General features: G+C 48.4%; 1 protein-coding gene across 1 annotated transcript in view; it reads left to right on the top strand.

Moving 5' to 3' along the window:
• The first annotated feature begins 2,083 nt into the window (after window positions 1-2,083).
• The window catches only part of Ns1 (Nucleostemin 1), a 45,888-nt gene continuing 29,764 nt past the window's right edge, over window positions 2,084-18,207 (top strand). The window contains exons 1-5 of the mRNA XM_077690593.1: window positions 2,084-2,281; window positions 2,400-2,452; window positions 2,555-2,609; window positions 15,039-15,247; window positions 17,128-17,247. Of these exons, the coding sequence (XP_077546719.1) occupies window positions 2,266-2,281; window positions 2,400-2,452; window positions 2,555-2,609; window positions 15,039-15,247; window positions 17,128-17,247 (453 nt within the window). The 5' untranslated portion in view covers window positions 2,084-2,265. The remainder of the gene's footprint in view (window positions 2,282-2,399; window positions 2,453-2,554; window positions 2,610-15,038; window positions 15,248-17,127; window positions 17,248-18,207) is intronic.

Genomic DNA, 18,207 nt, shown 5'->3' with positions numbered 1-18,207 from the left:
GCACGGCCTGGGAAATGGCCCCGCTGCCTACACCCGAGACTGCGTCGTCTCCGCGGCCGGATGGAGAGAATGGAGAGAGGAAAAAGCAATCACGTAAAAGCAATCTAAAACCCCCATGGCGGGCTCTTGGAAGAAGCTTCTCTGGGACTACGTAGATGTGGACATGAGTTGAGGGTGTGTGGGGTGCTTACAGATGGCACAGTTTTTCAGGTTAGCAGCGTAGAACTTAGCGTGTTCCTGCCAGTGACCACGAGGAGGTGGCGGACGAAGCACCAGTGCGGCCATTGCTCAGAAGTATATGACCAGATGGAATGCCGTCCGTCTCCTCTTCAGTTTTGGAGTACGCGAAAAGAAGGTCTCCAGCTACATTCACTTGTTTGAGCAAAAAGTGCTGGATTTCGCCTTCAAGGATAAAAGACAGGCTTCAATCGAGGCCTTTTTAACATTTATTCCGGGATACACAGACATTTCACAGACGTCATATCCGTCACGGAACTGACGCCAGTACAACGAAGCAAGCTGCCTGTAAAGGGTGCACCCCTGCACACATGGTCTTCCTGCGGGGAAGCAACCTTTAGAACTAAAGAGTACGTTATACTTAGGGTTGTTCATTTTCGGGTTTTATATTTTAACACGGCAGTGTTTTATGCCGGGATACACCAAGATTTCACTGACGTCATATCCGTCACGGAAATGACGCCAGTAGACCTTTGCCGAAGCGACCCGCCAGCAGGACGTCGCTCGCCAAGCACACCCATAAGACAGCCGCCGACCCGCAAATCATGCTAAGCTTCAGATTTCGCTTCACATTTCACTTTCGTGTTTTACTGATTCCCATGACAGAGGAATCAACCACAGTTTTTTTAAGCATTCAGTTGCTGACAGGCTCTACTGCTCCACAATCGCATTGTACATCTTTTGTACTTCACCTTCGTTAGTTCGAACTTTCATTAATTCGAAGTTCGAACTGAGGTGGCGTGTCCCCTTGCAGTTCGAATTAACGAGCTTTTACTGTAATTACTACATAATTAATGACCTGCAAGATACGCTGGTACACAACTTCAAACCTCTGTCGCTAAAGTAAAGGAAAACAGAAAGAGCAGGGGTGGCATCGGGGCCGTATAACCTAGAATGAAGGGTTTTTCGAGATGAAAAGCGCCAGAGGCGTTCACCTAATCACTCGATAAACGCCACGAGCCAACACCACCACCGATCTGTTTCTCCGAATGCAGACCCACGGTTGCCCGTTAGCGAAAACAGGGATACCAGTTGTCTGAATTCATGCGATGTATCTATTGCATGCAGCACTGTGGAGTCTGCCACCGGGGCCTTGCGCTTCCACCAGCCGAGAAGATAAACGGACACGTCTTTTCAATGCCCCCTTCACGGTGAGTTAAAATTGCTCTGTGGGCGGATTGCTTACGACAATGTAGCCTCCGCAGTGCTGCATGCAGCTTCTGAAATGAACTATATACTTATGCCTCAAGCAAAAGGTATCAACAACCAGAAAGAAAATAAAGAGGGGAGGGGGGGGGGGGGGAGAGAATACTCTTATGTTGGCACTACACTCTATCTATGTGCTTACGGTTCCTTTTGTGAGTGAGTAGTTATTTAAAATGAAATATTTCATTTCTGGAGAGTGTCAAACATACGAATTGATAAATCAGATGCAATCTCTGTTACACAGTGATTTGCCAACTACCATACGGGGCGAACTGTCAAACAAAATGCTCGCAACGATACCAGGATGCCCGCTCCTTGTTCTTGTTTTCAGTCAAGTAGTACGTGCTTCCCTACGGCCACTGGAGAATGCTGTTCTTGCTAGTGTATTCTTACTGTTTTGCCTGTAGTGTAGAGTGTAAGAACTGTAGTGTTCTTACTGTTCTACCAAGCGCCAGTTTAAAACTCGCGCTGCCTTACGATTGGTCGTCACTAAAACGTTTGAATGCAATAAATAAACTCCAATTACAACATAAAATCAAACAAACAAATTTTAACTTACTGTTGTTTTTCTAAACAAGTTATAAATGCAGTAAAAAGAATAATTATTTTCCGTCGAAATAGACCTTGCATTATACGAATGGCTATTTTCACGGTCCATGTTGACGGACCACGTGAAGTTGTAGCTGGTGCAAGCTATCGTACTTGTAGCTGGGAACCTTCGCTTTTATTTACGTGAAAAACGTGGTGATTACTTCACGAGAGCCCTACAGACTGGGACAAGAAATCGGCCTTCCCTAACGATCCTTTCAAACCGTCGCCAAGATGCCGAACTTGAAAAGTGAGTGGACTATGATCGCGCAATCGTGCTTTCTAAATACGGCCTTCTAGCATTGCCGGGCGCCTATGTTCTGGCCGCGTACGAAATGTCAGAACGCCTTTATTCCGTACTCTTTCAGAGAAGACGAGCAAGCGTGTGTCGTGCCGGACGCGCTACAAAGTGGAGAAAAAGGTGAATTTTTGTCTCTTGATCTAAGGTCTCCGTTCACGGTGACGCCACTATGTTCACGACTCGCGAAGTTGCCGCTTTGATTCACATGGAACACCATTTCAGGTGCGACAACACTTGAAGAAGAAAAGGAGGGAAGCCAAGAAAAACCCGCACAAAAGTAAGTGGACGTGTGACGCATGCAACGGCGACGCAGCCCGCGCATCCTTTAACGTCACTTCGTCTATGGTTAAGGAGTGCCGCTGTAAACTTTTGTTCTTGTGTCCGATTGCACGGGTGAAAAGTGGTTAGCGAAGCACAACACGGCGTGGCCGTACGGCTGATGCTCGACGTTTCCTCTTCAAATGAATGCGGCTTGTCGTTTCGTAGTCGCCTGCTATCCGTACCATCCAGCGTTCAAGTGTTTTGCAGTGAGATGCAGTTAGCACATGAAACTTTGGAAAGTTGCTGGATATGCTCGTACGCTCTGATTACTTCTAACTCTGGGCAGAGAGTAACCTTCGAAGTAAAGGGGTCGTCTGGCAAACGGCATGCAGCGTGGAAATGGGATCTTGACTGCCAGAGTTTAATGTCGGCTTATCATCGTGAAACCTTAGTCCATGTGTATAGTGGCATGTGTATAATGATTGCCCGGATCTTCTTCCATCAGCTTCTAAACGTAGCTGGTGTGGATGCCCAAGCTTTTGGTTGCATTAATGCTCCTTTGCTTTTTGCACCGTGGTTGACCTACAACGCGAAGTGCAAATTGGCCTCCACAATGTGGGGGGAAAGCTATAAACAAGGATCTGCCCAGAGTATGCACGGTGACAGCTGTTGCACTGGCGCTGGCAGCCTATTTGAACCGTCGTGACGCTTCAGGGAGACCCAATGCGTTTTCGTGTGTGGGTGACCCATTGTGCTGCCCATTGAGTTGACCTATGGGGCCCGTGCATTGCGTTCGAACATCCCATATTCCCCTGCGATTTCTTTTGGTGATAGTTGCATTGTCCTACAGTGTTCCGTCTAGAATTCTTTCCAGCCAACGCTGACCGTCACAAACTCTAGTGGACTGTCACAAGCCGTGGCAACTAGGCAGCGGGTGCGCTGATGTTTAGCAGGCATTGCAGGTGTGCTTCTGAAAACAATTACCCCCCCCTCCCCCCCCCCCCGATTTATGGTAGTCACACTAGAAAACAAACTTTTTTTTTTGTTTCTAACAGCCACCAGAAGTGACTTCCCAAAGTGCCGTTTTGTGCAGCAGCTGCTCATAACACACGACTTCAGAGCATGGTCTGGGCTGACTTGTTATCAGCTGCTGTGTTAGTTACATCACAGTTGCCAGGGGTGTCGAACTGTCATTTTTTAAAATGAAAGCCGTGTATGGCCTTTCCTGCGAAAATCCGGCTTCCGACACTCCTACGATAATACCGAAAATGCCGTTGGCTGAGATTATGCATTCACAATTCTCACGTACACGTCGTATCCGTGTGCGGCTGTGCTGAGAGAAGCGCACGTGTCTCGCTTACACTTCATGACTGCTTGCGCTATCTGCCGGCAGGTGCAGCATTGTATGCTATGGAGCCGCTTTCAATGCTGTAACTGTTTAACCAGTCATTTCATGGGTCTACCAGTCGTGTCCCAGTTGCCTTGGTGGTATCTACTGCATGTTAAATATAGATTTGGTCTAGCCGGCAGTTAGACTTCAATTAAAGATGATACTTTGCATCAACAATGTGGTTCAACAGCAGTGCAGGGAAGCTGTTTCGAGGAGGATGGGATGCTGCCGAGCATTTCATGTGATCTTGTTAATTTAAGCTGCGTGCTGTGTGCACACACTACAGTTGAAGTGGAAGGCCTCGTGTTGTTAGCGCAGGTGTTTCCAGCGTGCGTGTCATTTCGTCCACAGTCTGGTTGCTAAGACTGGTGTATATGCCCTGGTGGCTGCTTGAGGTGGCTCTAAGCACACTACTGAAAAATTCAAATAACTGTATTCGAAAGCGACGTTGACTTTACGGGCATCTGACTCTTGAAAAGGCATTACCCTGCTAATTTAAAGTTTGGGTGGGTTGTTCATGGCCCTCCATCTGTGATGTTTGATGCAAGTAAATAGCGGGAATATTGTCACCATCATTAGCCTTTTTTAAGTCCACTGGAGGATGAAGGCCCCTCACATTGCACATTGGCTCCTAGCTGCTCCTATTCTACACTGTCTGACTCATTCCTTTGTCATCAAATTTCCTTGTTCCGTCAGTCTATCAAGTTAATGGTCTTCTACATTTAGTCTCGACTTTTGTAGCCGACCTGTTACCCTGGTGGGGTACACCTGTTGTCACATCTCGGCATGACATGTCCAGCCCAACTCCACTTCTTCAGCAGGTGTAAATTCCCACAGTTGTGCACTAGCAAATGTGGTGTTAAATCTGCCGCAGTAACTTGGAGCCAGTTGTTTCAATGGGTGACGAGGGAGTGCTGTACTATTATCATTGGAGCAGAGAAGAATGCCACTTGTGCGCATGCTCTTATTTGAGCCTTGATGCGATCAACAAGTTTCATTACACGCTAATGGCGTGGAAAAGGCAATTCTTTTTTATGCTCCAGTGCATTCCAATAAATGTATATTTTGTGCCACCATGTAAAGGACCGCACCAGCTTAGCTGGCTTTACGGCGGCACGTTTCATGTTTTTGCCAAACATGTGGAACGTATGTAGGCTCCACCAAAGAGCAGTTTTGATGTTTATCGTACTCCGCTGCTTTATTCACCGTTGTCGTGACTTAGAAATTTGGTGGCTCGACATCAGCGCAGCTGTTCTTGGGTTTTATGCTGGAGTCAGCTTTTTTCAGCTCAGGAGTCAGCTGGACCCAGTCTTTTTTTCCTAGCTACATTATGATCTGTTCCACACCAAAACGGGCTGGCAGAGCATTTTGTAGCAGCGGAAAACTATTAGTTCTCACAGGCAACCAAGCACAGAGGCAACACACTCCAAACACGCTTTTGAACCAGGCACTAAAAAAGCGTGGAAACATAAATTATGCTTTTTATTTAAATCTGGGGCACAAATTTGCAATGACTTGCACTGCCAAAAAAAAAAGCACTGTGTAAGCTATCACAAAGCGCGTTCAGTAGCCGGTGAAATTTCCGTCTGTTTCGATCACCTGGGCCATCCTCAGCGGCATGGAATGGTAGAGCAAGGAGACGACCTCCGGACGCGCACGGAGTGCTTCCCACTCTGCCGATATCGCAGCCCAGAGTGAATCCGCGTCAGCACCGCACAGGTCTTTCTCCACCAAACGTTCCTTCAGAAATGCCCACACGTTTTCTATCGGGTTAAGGTCCAAGCCGTTTGCCGGCCATTCGAGCTCGCGGACGGCGTTGTCTTCTAGCAAGGCGCGGACAGCGGGAGCCGTGTGGACCGCGCTTCCATTGTGCTGAAGCAGGTAGCAGCCGTCGGGGAACGGTCCATCGAGTACGTAAGGTAGAAGGGTCTCTTGGAGGATGTCACAGTATTTAGACGGTGTGAGACATGCTTCCACGCGAACGAGTGGTCCAAGGCCGTCTTTGCTGAGGGAGCCCCAGACGTCCACTGCGCAGCGGCCGCTCGGGACTTCGCCTTGCAACAGGTACCTGAGTTGACAGGGAAAAAAAGGGAAATGCAGCAACTTTCTTTGGAATAATGGACATACGGATGGCAAAAGCGTCGGTGTTTTACCAAAAGCATTCACTGACTCAAGGTCCGTGAATGCCACCTGGAAAGGCAAGTCTGGTTTGGCAGACTAATGGCCGTATTCTGAGTCAGTCCTCCACCCCATGTGTTTTCTCGACTTGGATAAGGGTACCGCAATGCTTTAGCATGCAAAAATCACTTTCAAGGATCTCACCCACTGCAGTGGCTCTGTGGCTAAGGCGTTGTGTTGCTGAGCCTACCTAAAGATGCGGGTTCGATTCATGGCCGCGGCAGGCGCTTTTTTTATGAAAGTGAAAAGCAAAAATGCCCGTGTGTTCGAGATTTCGGCGCATGTTAAAGATCCCCAGGTGGTCAAAATAATTTGGAGCCCTCCAGTACAGCACACCTCATAACCTGTGTATTTTTGGCACATTAAATCCCACAACCAGTTAACCAAAATTACTTTCAAGAATCCTTTTGACTAGATGCTTGATAAGAGAAGGAATTCAGAATACCAGGGGTAGTCTGCTGTGCACAAGGTAGTTTGTTTTTTCGATGAAGGGCATGTATGACATTGCCCCTGAGCCTATGGATTCATTGGCTGCTCTGAGTCACCCATAGCCCTTTCAGTGTGCCAGCTGTCAAAACTGAAATTCGTGTCACTTCTGTTTTGACAAAAGGTGAAGCAGCTTAGAAATTTATAGTGCAGCCTAAGCTCGTTCACATGCACACACTTCAGCCTAGAATACGAAATAAAGTGTAATGTCAAACCCAAATCAGCATTTCCGCCTTTTTGAACCATGCGATCGTTTTCGTGCTTAGTACCGTGACATAAAGCAAAGTCCTGTCTAACCCCAAACCAGCATTCATTTGCTTCTAACCAATTAAGCTTTTGTACCCATAGTTTTGTACACGGTATTTTTGCCTCCCTACGAGGTACAGTACAGCTTAAGGGCGATGTATTTATCACAGGGCCTTTTTTTCTATCACTGGTTTGTCATCACTATTGTTTCGCTATTAGGACACTCAGTTCAATAAAAAAAAAAATGCACAGAGTTACGAAGTTATTAAAATACCCTGCTAACTTAGGACTTGGTAATGGCGAATAGAATTGTGCAAGTGAAATCTATAGCCATCCAAAGTTTTGGATATAGCACAGCTATTGCTAGAGTAGCACAAAACTGACCGTCTGCATACCTGGTATTGACGGGGCCCCAGGCGCGCCGTTGTTGGTCCCATCGGGCGCAGAAACTCGACTCGCCCGTGAAAACGACTTCGCGCCACTCGTCCGGGGTCCAGTACTCGACGTCCCGGGCGAATTCGAGCCTTTGCTGCCGTTCTCGATCCGTCAAATGCGGCCTCGGCACTGCCGCGTGGTTGCAGAAACCCGCGTCCCTCAACCTTCGGCGGATCGTCACGCAGGAAACCTTCAGCGATAACGATTTCTGAACGTCCCTCGCCGATAGCGAAGGGTCTGCCACCACCGCGGCAGCGATCAGCGTGTCTTTCGTATCGTCCGTCGACCTCGGCCGGCCGGGACGGTCGGCATCGACGAGCCGGCCGTTGTCGTATTTGTAGGCTTGTATGATTCGGTTCACCGCACTCATAGACCTCCCGGTGCGGCGGCAGATCTCTCGCTGCGAGATGCCTTCGTCGCTGAGGGTCACAATCAGTTTTCGGTCTTCGAGTGGCACACGCGGTCCCATGTCCGCGCAGTGAACGCGGAAAGTCGTGCCCGCTAGCTGGTCCTTGCTTATTGATTGTCAAATAAAGAATACACTTCGGGTGGAGTATTTACGGTTGCAGCGTAGAAAAGGGGGCACATTGAGTTGTGTTGACGCGCCGACAACGCACGCGAGCAAGGTAAACACAGTGAACAGTTGAGAACGACCGTGTGGGCCGCGCCGCCGGCTGCGCGGTCAAGCCAAGAGCGGAGTCTAGCCACTAGCCAAGCCAGGTGCGGAGCGTGCCGTCTGCTATCGCCCGAAAAGGCGGTTCCTCGTTGCATTCAGCGTAAAAATATAGCGGTTTTGGTGTTCCGTACTCAAACGCAGCGTCTTCGCGGTTTTTAGTATTGTGAGTGACCGCTAACGGGTGGAACTAAATATAAACTGCACCTCGGTTAATTAAACGTTCAATCGAGCGGCCCATGCTGCGCGGCGCGTTCGTAGTAAACTGCTTAGGTAAACGTAATTAGAAGGGGAAAAAAAATCAGGACAGAAAATGTCCCAACAAGCAAACATCCGATAAAGTATCCACATTTGACATGATACTTTCGCTTGTATTAGCAACCCGCTGTCCATGTGCAAAAATGCCCTAACTGAAGCAATGATACTTCGCCGACACAGAAAGGATACAAGCCTTGTCTAAATTACAAAATTATGGTCATTGAGGACAGCCCAGACCGATTGCTCAGCGTCACACGTAGCGGGTGCAGCATCGGTTGCACATTTCTGAATTTATTATTTTTTATAACATTAGGGGTACGTTCTGAGGAGTATGTGAGCACCAGTGTCACTAAATAAGCTTATTTAGTGACACGAGGGAGCACTGATAAGGAGTGCAATCACTTTTACGTTGCAAGGCAGTAATATGGGCAATGAGGTTGAGGATATTAAAAAAAAGGGGGGGGGGGGATGGGGATGCACTTGTCTGCCTCTGCACCTAACAGTTTTCTTAAGGTTAGCACAAGCTGCTTGCCTGCAAGTTATTGCCACATCTGCTTGTAAATTAGTATGCACAGAGGGTAGTGCATCAGAGAGATGGGTGCACAGGGGTGGAAACGGCGTCCAATAACTGCCACTTTATTTTTTCTCGGAAAAGGCGAAAGACGTAACGAGAACTTTTTGTACTGAGACACAGACGCCCTTTGTTGCACTCAACACACTCAGTAACCACTGAAATTGCCACCAGTGTCAATGACCTGCGCCACCCTCCGAGGCATGGAGTAATAGAGCGAGGAAATGGTCTCTGGCCGTGTCCGAAGTGCCTCCCACTCAGACGATATCGCAGCCCAGAGTGAATCCAGCGTCGCGTTGCTCAGGTCTCGCTCCGCCAGCCGCTCTTTCAGGAAGGCCCACACATTCCCCACTGGATTCAGGTCCGAGTCGCTCGATAGCCACTCGAGTTCGGGGATGGCCCTGTCTTCCAAAAGGGCACGGACAGTGAGGGACGTGTGGACAAAGCCCTGGTTGTGCTGTAGCAGGTAGCACCCGTCGGGGAACGGTCCGTCGAGCACGTACGGTAGTAGCTTGTGTTCGAGGATGTCGCAGTACTGGGACGTCGTGAGGGACCCCTCGATGCGGACCAGTGGTCCGAGGCCGTCCTTGCTAATGGCACCCCAGACACTTATGGCACCTTGGCCGATTGAAGCCAGACCCCGCGTGTAGCTCAGGAGGTGCCTGAACAGAAAAGGAAGGAATCAAAAATGTGACTGGTGTCGTCTTGGGAATGCACTTGGTGTGTTTGAGCAAAGCTAGTGGTTGCTTTGCAAATGTGCGCAGAAAAAATTCACTTCTCGAGAGCGCGGGATTGCATTTTTACTACCCCATCACTCACCCTTGTTCGTGAGTAGGGCGGCCATAACTGCCTCTTATGAGTTGCCCATTGAACAGTTTAATCATCATTTGATCAGAAGTCAGTGTGCTTAATTTTTAGTTCTTTGTCTTAATGACGCTGGCATTCTTTTAGAATTTGTTTTAAGTTTAACTTTTTTTTTTCATCGTTTCCTGATCTCAGTTCCTTGCATTCGTGAGATGACTCTTGTAATGTTTGCCAAATCAACCTCAACCTGCAGCAGTGACTGTGCCACCGGTACATGTAGTGTGTCTCTTTTGTGACTGACATGCTAATACGATCAGTAGAAATCTTGTGCTTGTGTCCTTGGAGTCTGCCGTAGCTGACTCATTCTGTGGCCACAGAAATGTGTATTTGAAACACTTCGAGCTCCATTTTTTTATTCCCTGCGACATTTTTTGTGTGAATGAGCACACGGAAGAGTACTTTTCTGTGGTTGAGGAAGCAGTGTTTTTAAGAAAGCATTGCGTACTTCACCAAAGCTCCATTTGCACAGATTTATCCAAATGTAGAGTATTTGCGGTCATAGAACGTGAAAGCATGGCTGTCTTGCGTAGGGTGTCGTGCATTTCAAGAAAGGAGTTCAACTAATGAATATCTCATAGAAGCATGGATGTTTGAAGCCGGGGAATAAAGTGTTCCTTGAGCTCCGTAAAAGTTCATCTCTTGTGTGCTTTGACTTAACAGAACTGAACTGTGTGAGCGCTTCTTATGACTGGGGGCGGACTCACATACCAGCTTTGACAGTGCCTGCCACGGGAGCATTACCCGAGGTGTAACCAAAATTGTCCGTGAATCTGCACTGGGATTACCTTCAGGTGATCCCAGGCCAAACTGAAGTGAAGCAGGGCAAGAAGTGAGCAGACTGTTGACTTTGTGCAGCGTAGTTGAGCTCCTTATGGCCTTACCGGGTGCAGAAGGTGGCCTCGTCCGTGAAAATTACTTCGCGCCACTGGTCCACCGTCCAGTGGCCGACGGCCCGAGCGAAGTCGAGCCTCTGACGGCGTTCTTCGTCCGACAGGTCGGGCGGGGAATGGTTGGGGCGCGCCCGGTGGTTATACAGGCCCGCGTCGTGTAACCTCCTCTGGATGGTAGCGCAGGAGACGTCCAGTGACAGCGACGCACGAACTTCCTTCGCCGTCAGGGACGGGTCGGCTGCGTACGCGGCGGCTATGAGCACGTCGTTCTCGTCGTCCGTCGCTCTGGGCCGCCCCGAACGCTCGGCGTCGGCGAGCCGGCCGTCGCGTCTGTACGCCTGTATGATCCTGTTCACGGATGTCCGACACCGTCCGGTGCGGAGGCAGATCTCGCGCTGACTTAGGCCCTCGTCGCTGAGGCTTACGATTAGTTTTCGGTCCGCGATGGGCACCCGTGGCGGCATTCTCGCTGGCGACGCGTAGACGCTCGAGTGTCGCGTTCTCAGTCGTGCTTTCGTTATTTTCAAGTCCGCCTGAAGGAGATTGGGTCTTCACTTCGAATACGGCGTCGGGACGAAAGGCTGAAAGGGGACTTTAATGCGGCGCAACGCGGACAGTGTCCCCGAACACGCTTGCTTCGCTCATCCTACAACTGTTATGCGCGCTGCCATCTTGAATGCTCTCCTAGCGGCAAGTTTGCCCGAAAGTGCACAACAAGAATAATTGTTCAACCGTTCAACAATTCAAACACGGCATAGAACCCGTGTACTGAGTCACGTACTGAATTGAATTGAATAAACTTTATTATGAAAGGATGGCATCAACAAGTGTGAAAATCAGACAAAAAAGGGGGAGTGGGCTCGAATGTTCGAATGTTTGGGGGCGCTGTGAGCGGTTAACCCTCCATGCCGTAGCGTAGTGGAGAGAGCACTCTCTTCGCGCGAAAAACCGGGGTTCAAGGGCCTGATAAGGGTCAACACCCCATGTCAGACAGTTTCGGGCCCCTTTCACCCATCCTTCCCATCCAAAGATTACCTCATAGCATAGCATAGCCGGGGTTCGAACCCTGGTCAGGATCTTTCTTCATACTTAAAAGTTTTTATTTACACGTTTTCTTTTAATCGACCAGATTCAGGGGAAATCCCCAAGGTGGAGTAAGTTTCTGCGAAGGAAAGTTTGACATCCACCTGTATGCAGCCATACGGCTTCAACTGCGGAGTTTCTGAGGAAGCTGTATTAGAGCAGTGCATGGGCTGCAATTTCTAGGCCCGGCCCGACCCGGCCCGATGGAGACATGGCCCAGACACGGCCCGGGCCCGAGAAATTTGTAAAAATTGAACCCGAGTCCAGCCCGAGCCCGGCCCGAGCCCGCCAGAGTGTTGTTAAACATCATCCCTAGTTCGACAGGATATTAACATGAACTTGAAGAAGTTTGCTGTTAACCTAAAAAGCGTAAGCACAAAGCGAATATGACTACTTTAGATGTAAATTTCCTTTACACTTGGATCGAACTTTGTACAACTTGTCCTCACTTAGAAGCTGTATTTTGGGTGGTCGTGTAACTTCATTTGCCACTTCATTTGCCAGTCTTCGAAATCAAGGCACACCCGAGGATACCTTAAATGCTTCCGAGTAAGTGGATTTTTTTATTATTGCAATTCTTCAACGGATATTGCACCTTTCATTCTTCCATTCCTTGCTGAAATTTGATCAGACAATGCGTCTGATTTCACCATTTGATTTTTGTCTTTCCCTCTAGTTACATTGGCAGCATGATTTTATCTGCGCTTCTGTTCTTTCTCGCCTTTAGTCATGGCTCTGAAAAAATTCTTGCGTGAAAAAATCATGGGCTCTACATAGAAAATTGGTTCTTCAAACTCTGCACACACTGCAAAATCCAGGTCACGTTTGTTCTGTTTGTTTTAGTTTGAAAAAGAGAGAGAAAATACAATCATGTTGTAGTCTGTGGCTGGAGTGCCCTCATTTTCTGGCCCGCTGTCTCCCACTAAGTTGATGGAACCCAGACGTTTCTTTTATTTATGTGAAGGCTTTCTAAGTGCAGTAGTCTTTTTATCATATCTTTTAACGGCGCAGTAGTGCATTAGCACTTCCTTTTTTTGTTTTCACTTTACCTGAAATATCAACAAGAAAACTTTCTCTTGCCAACAATTTAGAATTTGTGGCACAGGATAGCCGGGCCTCAGGAACTGCCCGGGCCGGAGCGGACCGGCAGGGCCCGAAGAAATTTCGGTTAAAGCCTGAGCCCGGCCTGGGCCCGAGAAAATGTGTGCTACCCGGCCCGAGCCTGGCCTGCGGGCCGAGCTCTGGCTTTCGGGCCGGCCCGGGCCCGTGCACTGCACATGCACTATAGCTTTCCTTTGTAGCCGTATGATGCATTCAGGTGGATGTCAAACTTTCCTTTGCACGTTTTCTTTTGTGTTGATGCTTGTTTTTTAAATGATGTTACTACAGTTAAACCTGGATGTAACGAACCTCTGTGTAGCGAATTCCTTGATTTAACGAAGTTTTTCAATTCCCCATTGCCACCCGCATTGAAGCCCATGTGTTTGCGATCTCTACGTAACGAAACGTCGCGGTGGTTAACCTTGATATAACGAAGTCGGCGAGCTGATCAGTCCTTGTTTTCTGCACTTTTACTCAAAAATCGGCTGGAGAAATGAGCTAATTTAGCGAATACTAGCACCACCGTAAGGAGCCAGCAGCAATGAAAACGCCTGGAATCGCCTTAACACGAAATTCGTCATGATGATACTGATGATGATGATGATGATGATGAACGGTGGGGCTAGCACCATCTGGTGGCTAACGTAGCAGTCACTTCTGGTTTTGCTTGTGTAGCGTGACACCACACCAGCTAGAAAAAGTAACTACCCTTCACGCTATTGTTTTTTTACCCGCACCGCTAACTACCGTGCGTTTCCACGTGTGAGTGCGGTTTCGGTTCCAGACTTAAGTTCTGAGGTGCTAGGCAATCCTGTCGGCGTGTATTCGCTCGTCTCAACTTCTATCTGTGGTATCGGTTCGTCGGTGATGAGTGCTGCTGCTAGAAACCGAAAAGTTGTGTCTTTTCAAGAAAAGGGCCCAATTTTAAATGGCGTCTCCGCTGGCGAGAAATCAGAATGTTTCCGCCTGGTACAGTATCCCAGCTCACACCCTCTCAACAATCTTTAGGGCGGTAAACAGCATCAAGTTCGCAAAGAGGCACCCTTTCAGCAAAAGTTTGGTTCTTGTGACTTCAGTGATACTTAAGTTACGTTTGTTAATACGGAGTTAAGTGACCTTGCTTCTTTGGAGTGCCGTGTAGTAGTGCCCGAGCTCGTGCCAAAATAGGAGGCACAACTCACGCAGTCTTTTTTTTTTTTTTTTTTTTTTTGCGGTGAAATAAATCCATGAAGGGTGAGTTTACCTTCACTGATTTCTCGCATTTCGGCTTCGTTTCTGCTTCATTTCCGCGAGCCTTAATTCGAAACCTGCATGTAACGAAAACCTGGATGTAACGAAAAATTGCGAACTTTTGTCACCTTCGTTACATCCAGGTTTAACTGTACACAATTGAAACATTTGGGGAGGTGCCAGCAGCAGGCTGCCGATTTTCTTCTAAAGTGCCTCGGGTGTGTTGGTGCAGTCTACAGCAGCATTTTTCGTGCCTCTAGGTCTACAATTAATGGGGAAAATTACATTGGAAGTGAACATAGAAGCGCTTGATAATTTTACTCGCACTTTACGTTGCTCAAGTACTAAAAAAGTGCTGTTGAGAACATCTGTAAGCACACGACAAAAAACATGTTACGGCAAGAATCGAACTTGCGAAATGATTGTTGCTGTTTATTTGCGATTATACTACAGTCGTAATGTACCAAGCCAGTGGATTACAGCAGAAAGCCAAATAATCAAGCGCAGAATGAAAGCATTGTAACTGTCATCCGTAATCGCACAAAATGTAGTTGATGAAGATATTGAATTAACCAGTAGCCATTATACAGAACCTCATTTCATGTAGTCGTAGTAGCGCGTGAAATGAAATATTTCATCTCGTTATTTCTTTGCATGGTCCAAGTGTACACCTCTAACATGCTCCTCTCTAACGCAAGGGGGCACTTCACTGTGGTGGATGGTGTATCGTAGTTGCTCTCGGGGACAGGGTACACGATCGGCTCCTCAACGGGAACAGTGAGGTGCCATCCTATTGCTCTGTCTCTCGTAAGGAGTTGAATTGCGCTCCTTTGCTTTTCACATTGATGAGCGTGGTGATCACCCGTCCTTGTTTCATACAAAGGAGCAGGTCATGGTGTGTACGAATGTACACGTGACGTGTGCAACTGCACGTATGTACACATCACGACTATCGCAATGTTCTGTTCACTCGAGTAAATGTTTGCTCAGGGGGTGAAGAATGCGTGGTATATGTGTGGTGCTCGGTGGCTGTGTTGCAGACAAGCCCAAAGACCCGGGCATCCCCAACAGCCTGCCGTTCAAGGGCGAGCTGCTGAGGGAGGCGCAGCTGCAGCAGCGGATGCGGGAAGAGCATCAGCAGCGCCAGAAGGAGGCCCGTCAACAGCAGCAGAACAAGCACCGGGACCTTGGGCAGCTGGAGGCCGACGCCAGCCGGCGGCAGGCGCAGTACGAGGGCCTGGGCATCAGCGTGCGTGTGCATCCTCCGCCTTCCCTCATCTTCGTCTTCCTTCCCTCATCTTCCTTCTCTTGTCTCCCTTTCCTTACCTTCCTTCCCTTTCAGCAGCTGCTTACTGTAAACTGTTCAAGGCATCTTGTGAAAAACTACGCTTGATGGGTACTTGGAAAGGGCAAAATGAAGGGCAAGCAGTGAGCAAGTTTTTAAACTGTAACGCAGAAGCGTGGGGACCAAGAACGAGTATACACACATGGCGCTGAGAGGTTGAATCATGTTAATTCAAAACTTTTGAAAGTTATGAACCAACAAGACCGATATCTACACTGCTTAGGTAAACAGAAAGCGTGTGCGTTATTGAAGTGCTTGCAAACTTAGATCTAATTATTTGAAGACATGAAGCTGTTTTAATTATAGTCTTTAATTTTACTGGCTCGAAAGAACCATTTGTATTGCAGGGGAAGACGCATGCCATTTGGTTATTTATATTCTTTGGGAGGGGAACCTGAGCGGTGTGGCACAGATTGTAGCCGGGGGCAGTTCGTGCATACTCAGGCATAAAAGAGCGCAAGAAAACAGAAAGAAAAGCCCATGAGATGGCAGGAGAGAGCACACGGACTGGGCACTGACTACCGACTGAAATTTTTTATTGCAGTGGGCAGACTTGTCATGTGCCTTCAGACTCAACAAAGATTTAAAGTGTAAAGATACAGTACAAGGTGTAAGGATTATAAAGATTTGCAGCATTTTGGTACTGCTGATTATGCAACTAGCAAGCGCTGTAGAGGATCACATTGCGTGTGTGGACGGTACAGGTGCGACTTGACGCCTGCTGTGAACATCAAGAATGTGGCCGAGCATAAAAAGAAAAAAGTGGGAAACCGGGCAAAATAAGCTCAGTACATTTCTGGAAGCCAAACTTTGAACTTGCTTTAGCTAGCCCAAGTCGCACCTTCTTCTGTGCTCTCGGGGTGTTTTGGCTTCTGTGCACCCTTCATTGTATTCCGGACTGTGACCTTTGTCTCAAGTGGCTGTTGCAGAGTAGTGTGTGTGTGTGTGTTTGGGCCACAGTGACTTTGATTTGCTGTTGCTGAGTTTATTTGCCTTTTTGGAAACATTCTTTTGTTGCATGATATCCTGTTTTATCTGTGATCATTTCTCTTATTAAAATTCCCATTGTTAAAATATGTTGCATGTCTGCATAACTTGCACAACTTTTCCTAAACCTGGTGTATGACACTGGTCTTTTTGGTCAGTTTCTACCTCTAAAAGGCCACATGCAAAAAAGCTCATGCAGTGCATATGCCAGGGACCCTGGCACAGTAATTCCATTGCGCACGCTATTGCCATGACCACAGACCTGTTTTAGAGCTATGCAGAACGCAAGAAGTCTTATGGGGACCTTTGACTTTTGGCTGTAATTGTCTCTTTTTTTTTTAGTGAGTGGTGCTGTTCAGCGCACTCCGCAGTGATGTCTCCAGTAGGTCACTGGGTGGGTTACTTCAACTGTGTCAAAAAGGAAAACCTACACAGCTTTGTCGTGTGTAAAACGCTTGTGCACGGGCGTGGAAATTTCAGAATTGTGGATATGCCGAGCGAGAAAAGGGGGGGTGTTCTTTGAAGCCACATACAAAATCATTATGCAAGGGCATTTGCTGGGTGTAAGAGTAGGGAGTTTCGATAAACTGCACAGTGAGATTGCTTTTTTTTTGTTAGAGCAAAAGCCTTGCTACGTCTCAAAAGGTAATTCATCGCGTCGCAATGACCTTGAGCGGCCAGAGCGCAAGTGCGGCCAGTTTGTGACCAATTTTTTGGTGAAGTGAGGGCTACCCCCTTGTGGTTAGCAGCTAATAGTCTGACCTTGGAGGCTGCTGTGGTTATGTCCCCTCGCGCAGAGCATGCTGCGGGAGCATCTGGAAAAGACTGGCCAAGAGCATGTGCTGAAGGAGCTGGCCAACCGGACAAGCTACCAGGAGCTGCGCAAAGTTGTGGAAGGCGCCGATGTCGTGCTGCAGGTGAGCGCGAGCGGGCCTTGCGGGGGCTTCACTGGGGCTTCTACGGCTATGGCTATGGCTACGGCTATGGCAGACTGTCTGTGTGCGAGCAAGCAGAAAATCCTCGAAGTATTTGAGTGCGCAGGTGCGAAAGAAACTGACTGCGAGGGGCGCCAAGCCACAAAGAGGAAACGAACATCACGTTCACGTGTTTATGACATAGTTGGTGAGCCACAAAAGGGGTTGCAACATTGTTGCAGCTAATTGAGCATTCGTATGAAAAACGACGGCACGAGCAGCAGTGGGAATCGCTGATGCGGGGGTCTGAGATCAAGATTGCGCCCATGCCACCGAAAGGTAATTGTTGCTGTAGGCTCGATACCGAGCCCGGAAAGCAAAATGGGGCCACGACGCCAAGCGCAAGCGTCAGTGCCTTGTTGATTCGCTGGCACGGGAGGAGGAGCAAGCACGAAATGCTGACCGCCGTATTCTCAACCACTCCTTCACTCGAGCCTCCAGTCGAGCAGACCTTTAAAAGCGAGTTTTGGTTTCCTAAACTAACCTCCACTCGAGGGTCTACTCTAACGGAGGAGCCACTCCAAGGTACCGTCTGTGCTACCTTGAAGCAGCCCTCCAGTACTACTTTCAATATGGCCGCCTGCGCTCCTCTCGGATCGAGCTGGCTCTGCTCGCTCACCTCTTTTGCAGAGCTCACGGAGCATGTATTCCGCATTGACGAGGCATTTAATGATGGTTTAGGGGATCTATGCGCCGTGAATTTGCCATGTCAGCGCATAAGGTACCGGCTGAATCCCTTCAAGCACTTCAGCGAGAGCGAATTCCTGTCGAGGTACCGCTTTACCAAATCGATCAATGCTGGAGCTGCCGAGGTGACTTCCCTTCAAGCCATCAAGCCAAACGCCAGCAACCACGGCCACCCACTGCCCCCTGCGTTGCAGCGGCTGGTTACGTTGCGGTGTT

Source organism: Haemaphysalis longicornis, unplaced genomic scaffold (assembly GCF_048455015.1).
Source record: "Haemaphysalis longicornis isolate Haplotype H1 unplaced genomic scaffold, Haemaphysalis longicornis Haplotype H1 scaffold_10, whole genome shotgun sequence".
NCBI lineage: Eukaryota > Metazoa > Arthropoda > Arachnida > Ixodida > Ixodidae > Haemaphysalis > Haemaphysalis longicornis.
The sequence above is the reverse complement of the archived record's forward strand: the minus strand, read 5'-3'. Positions and strand labels throughout refer to the sequence as shown.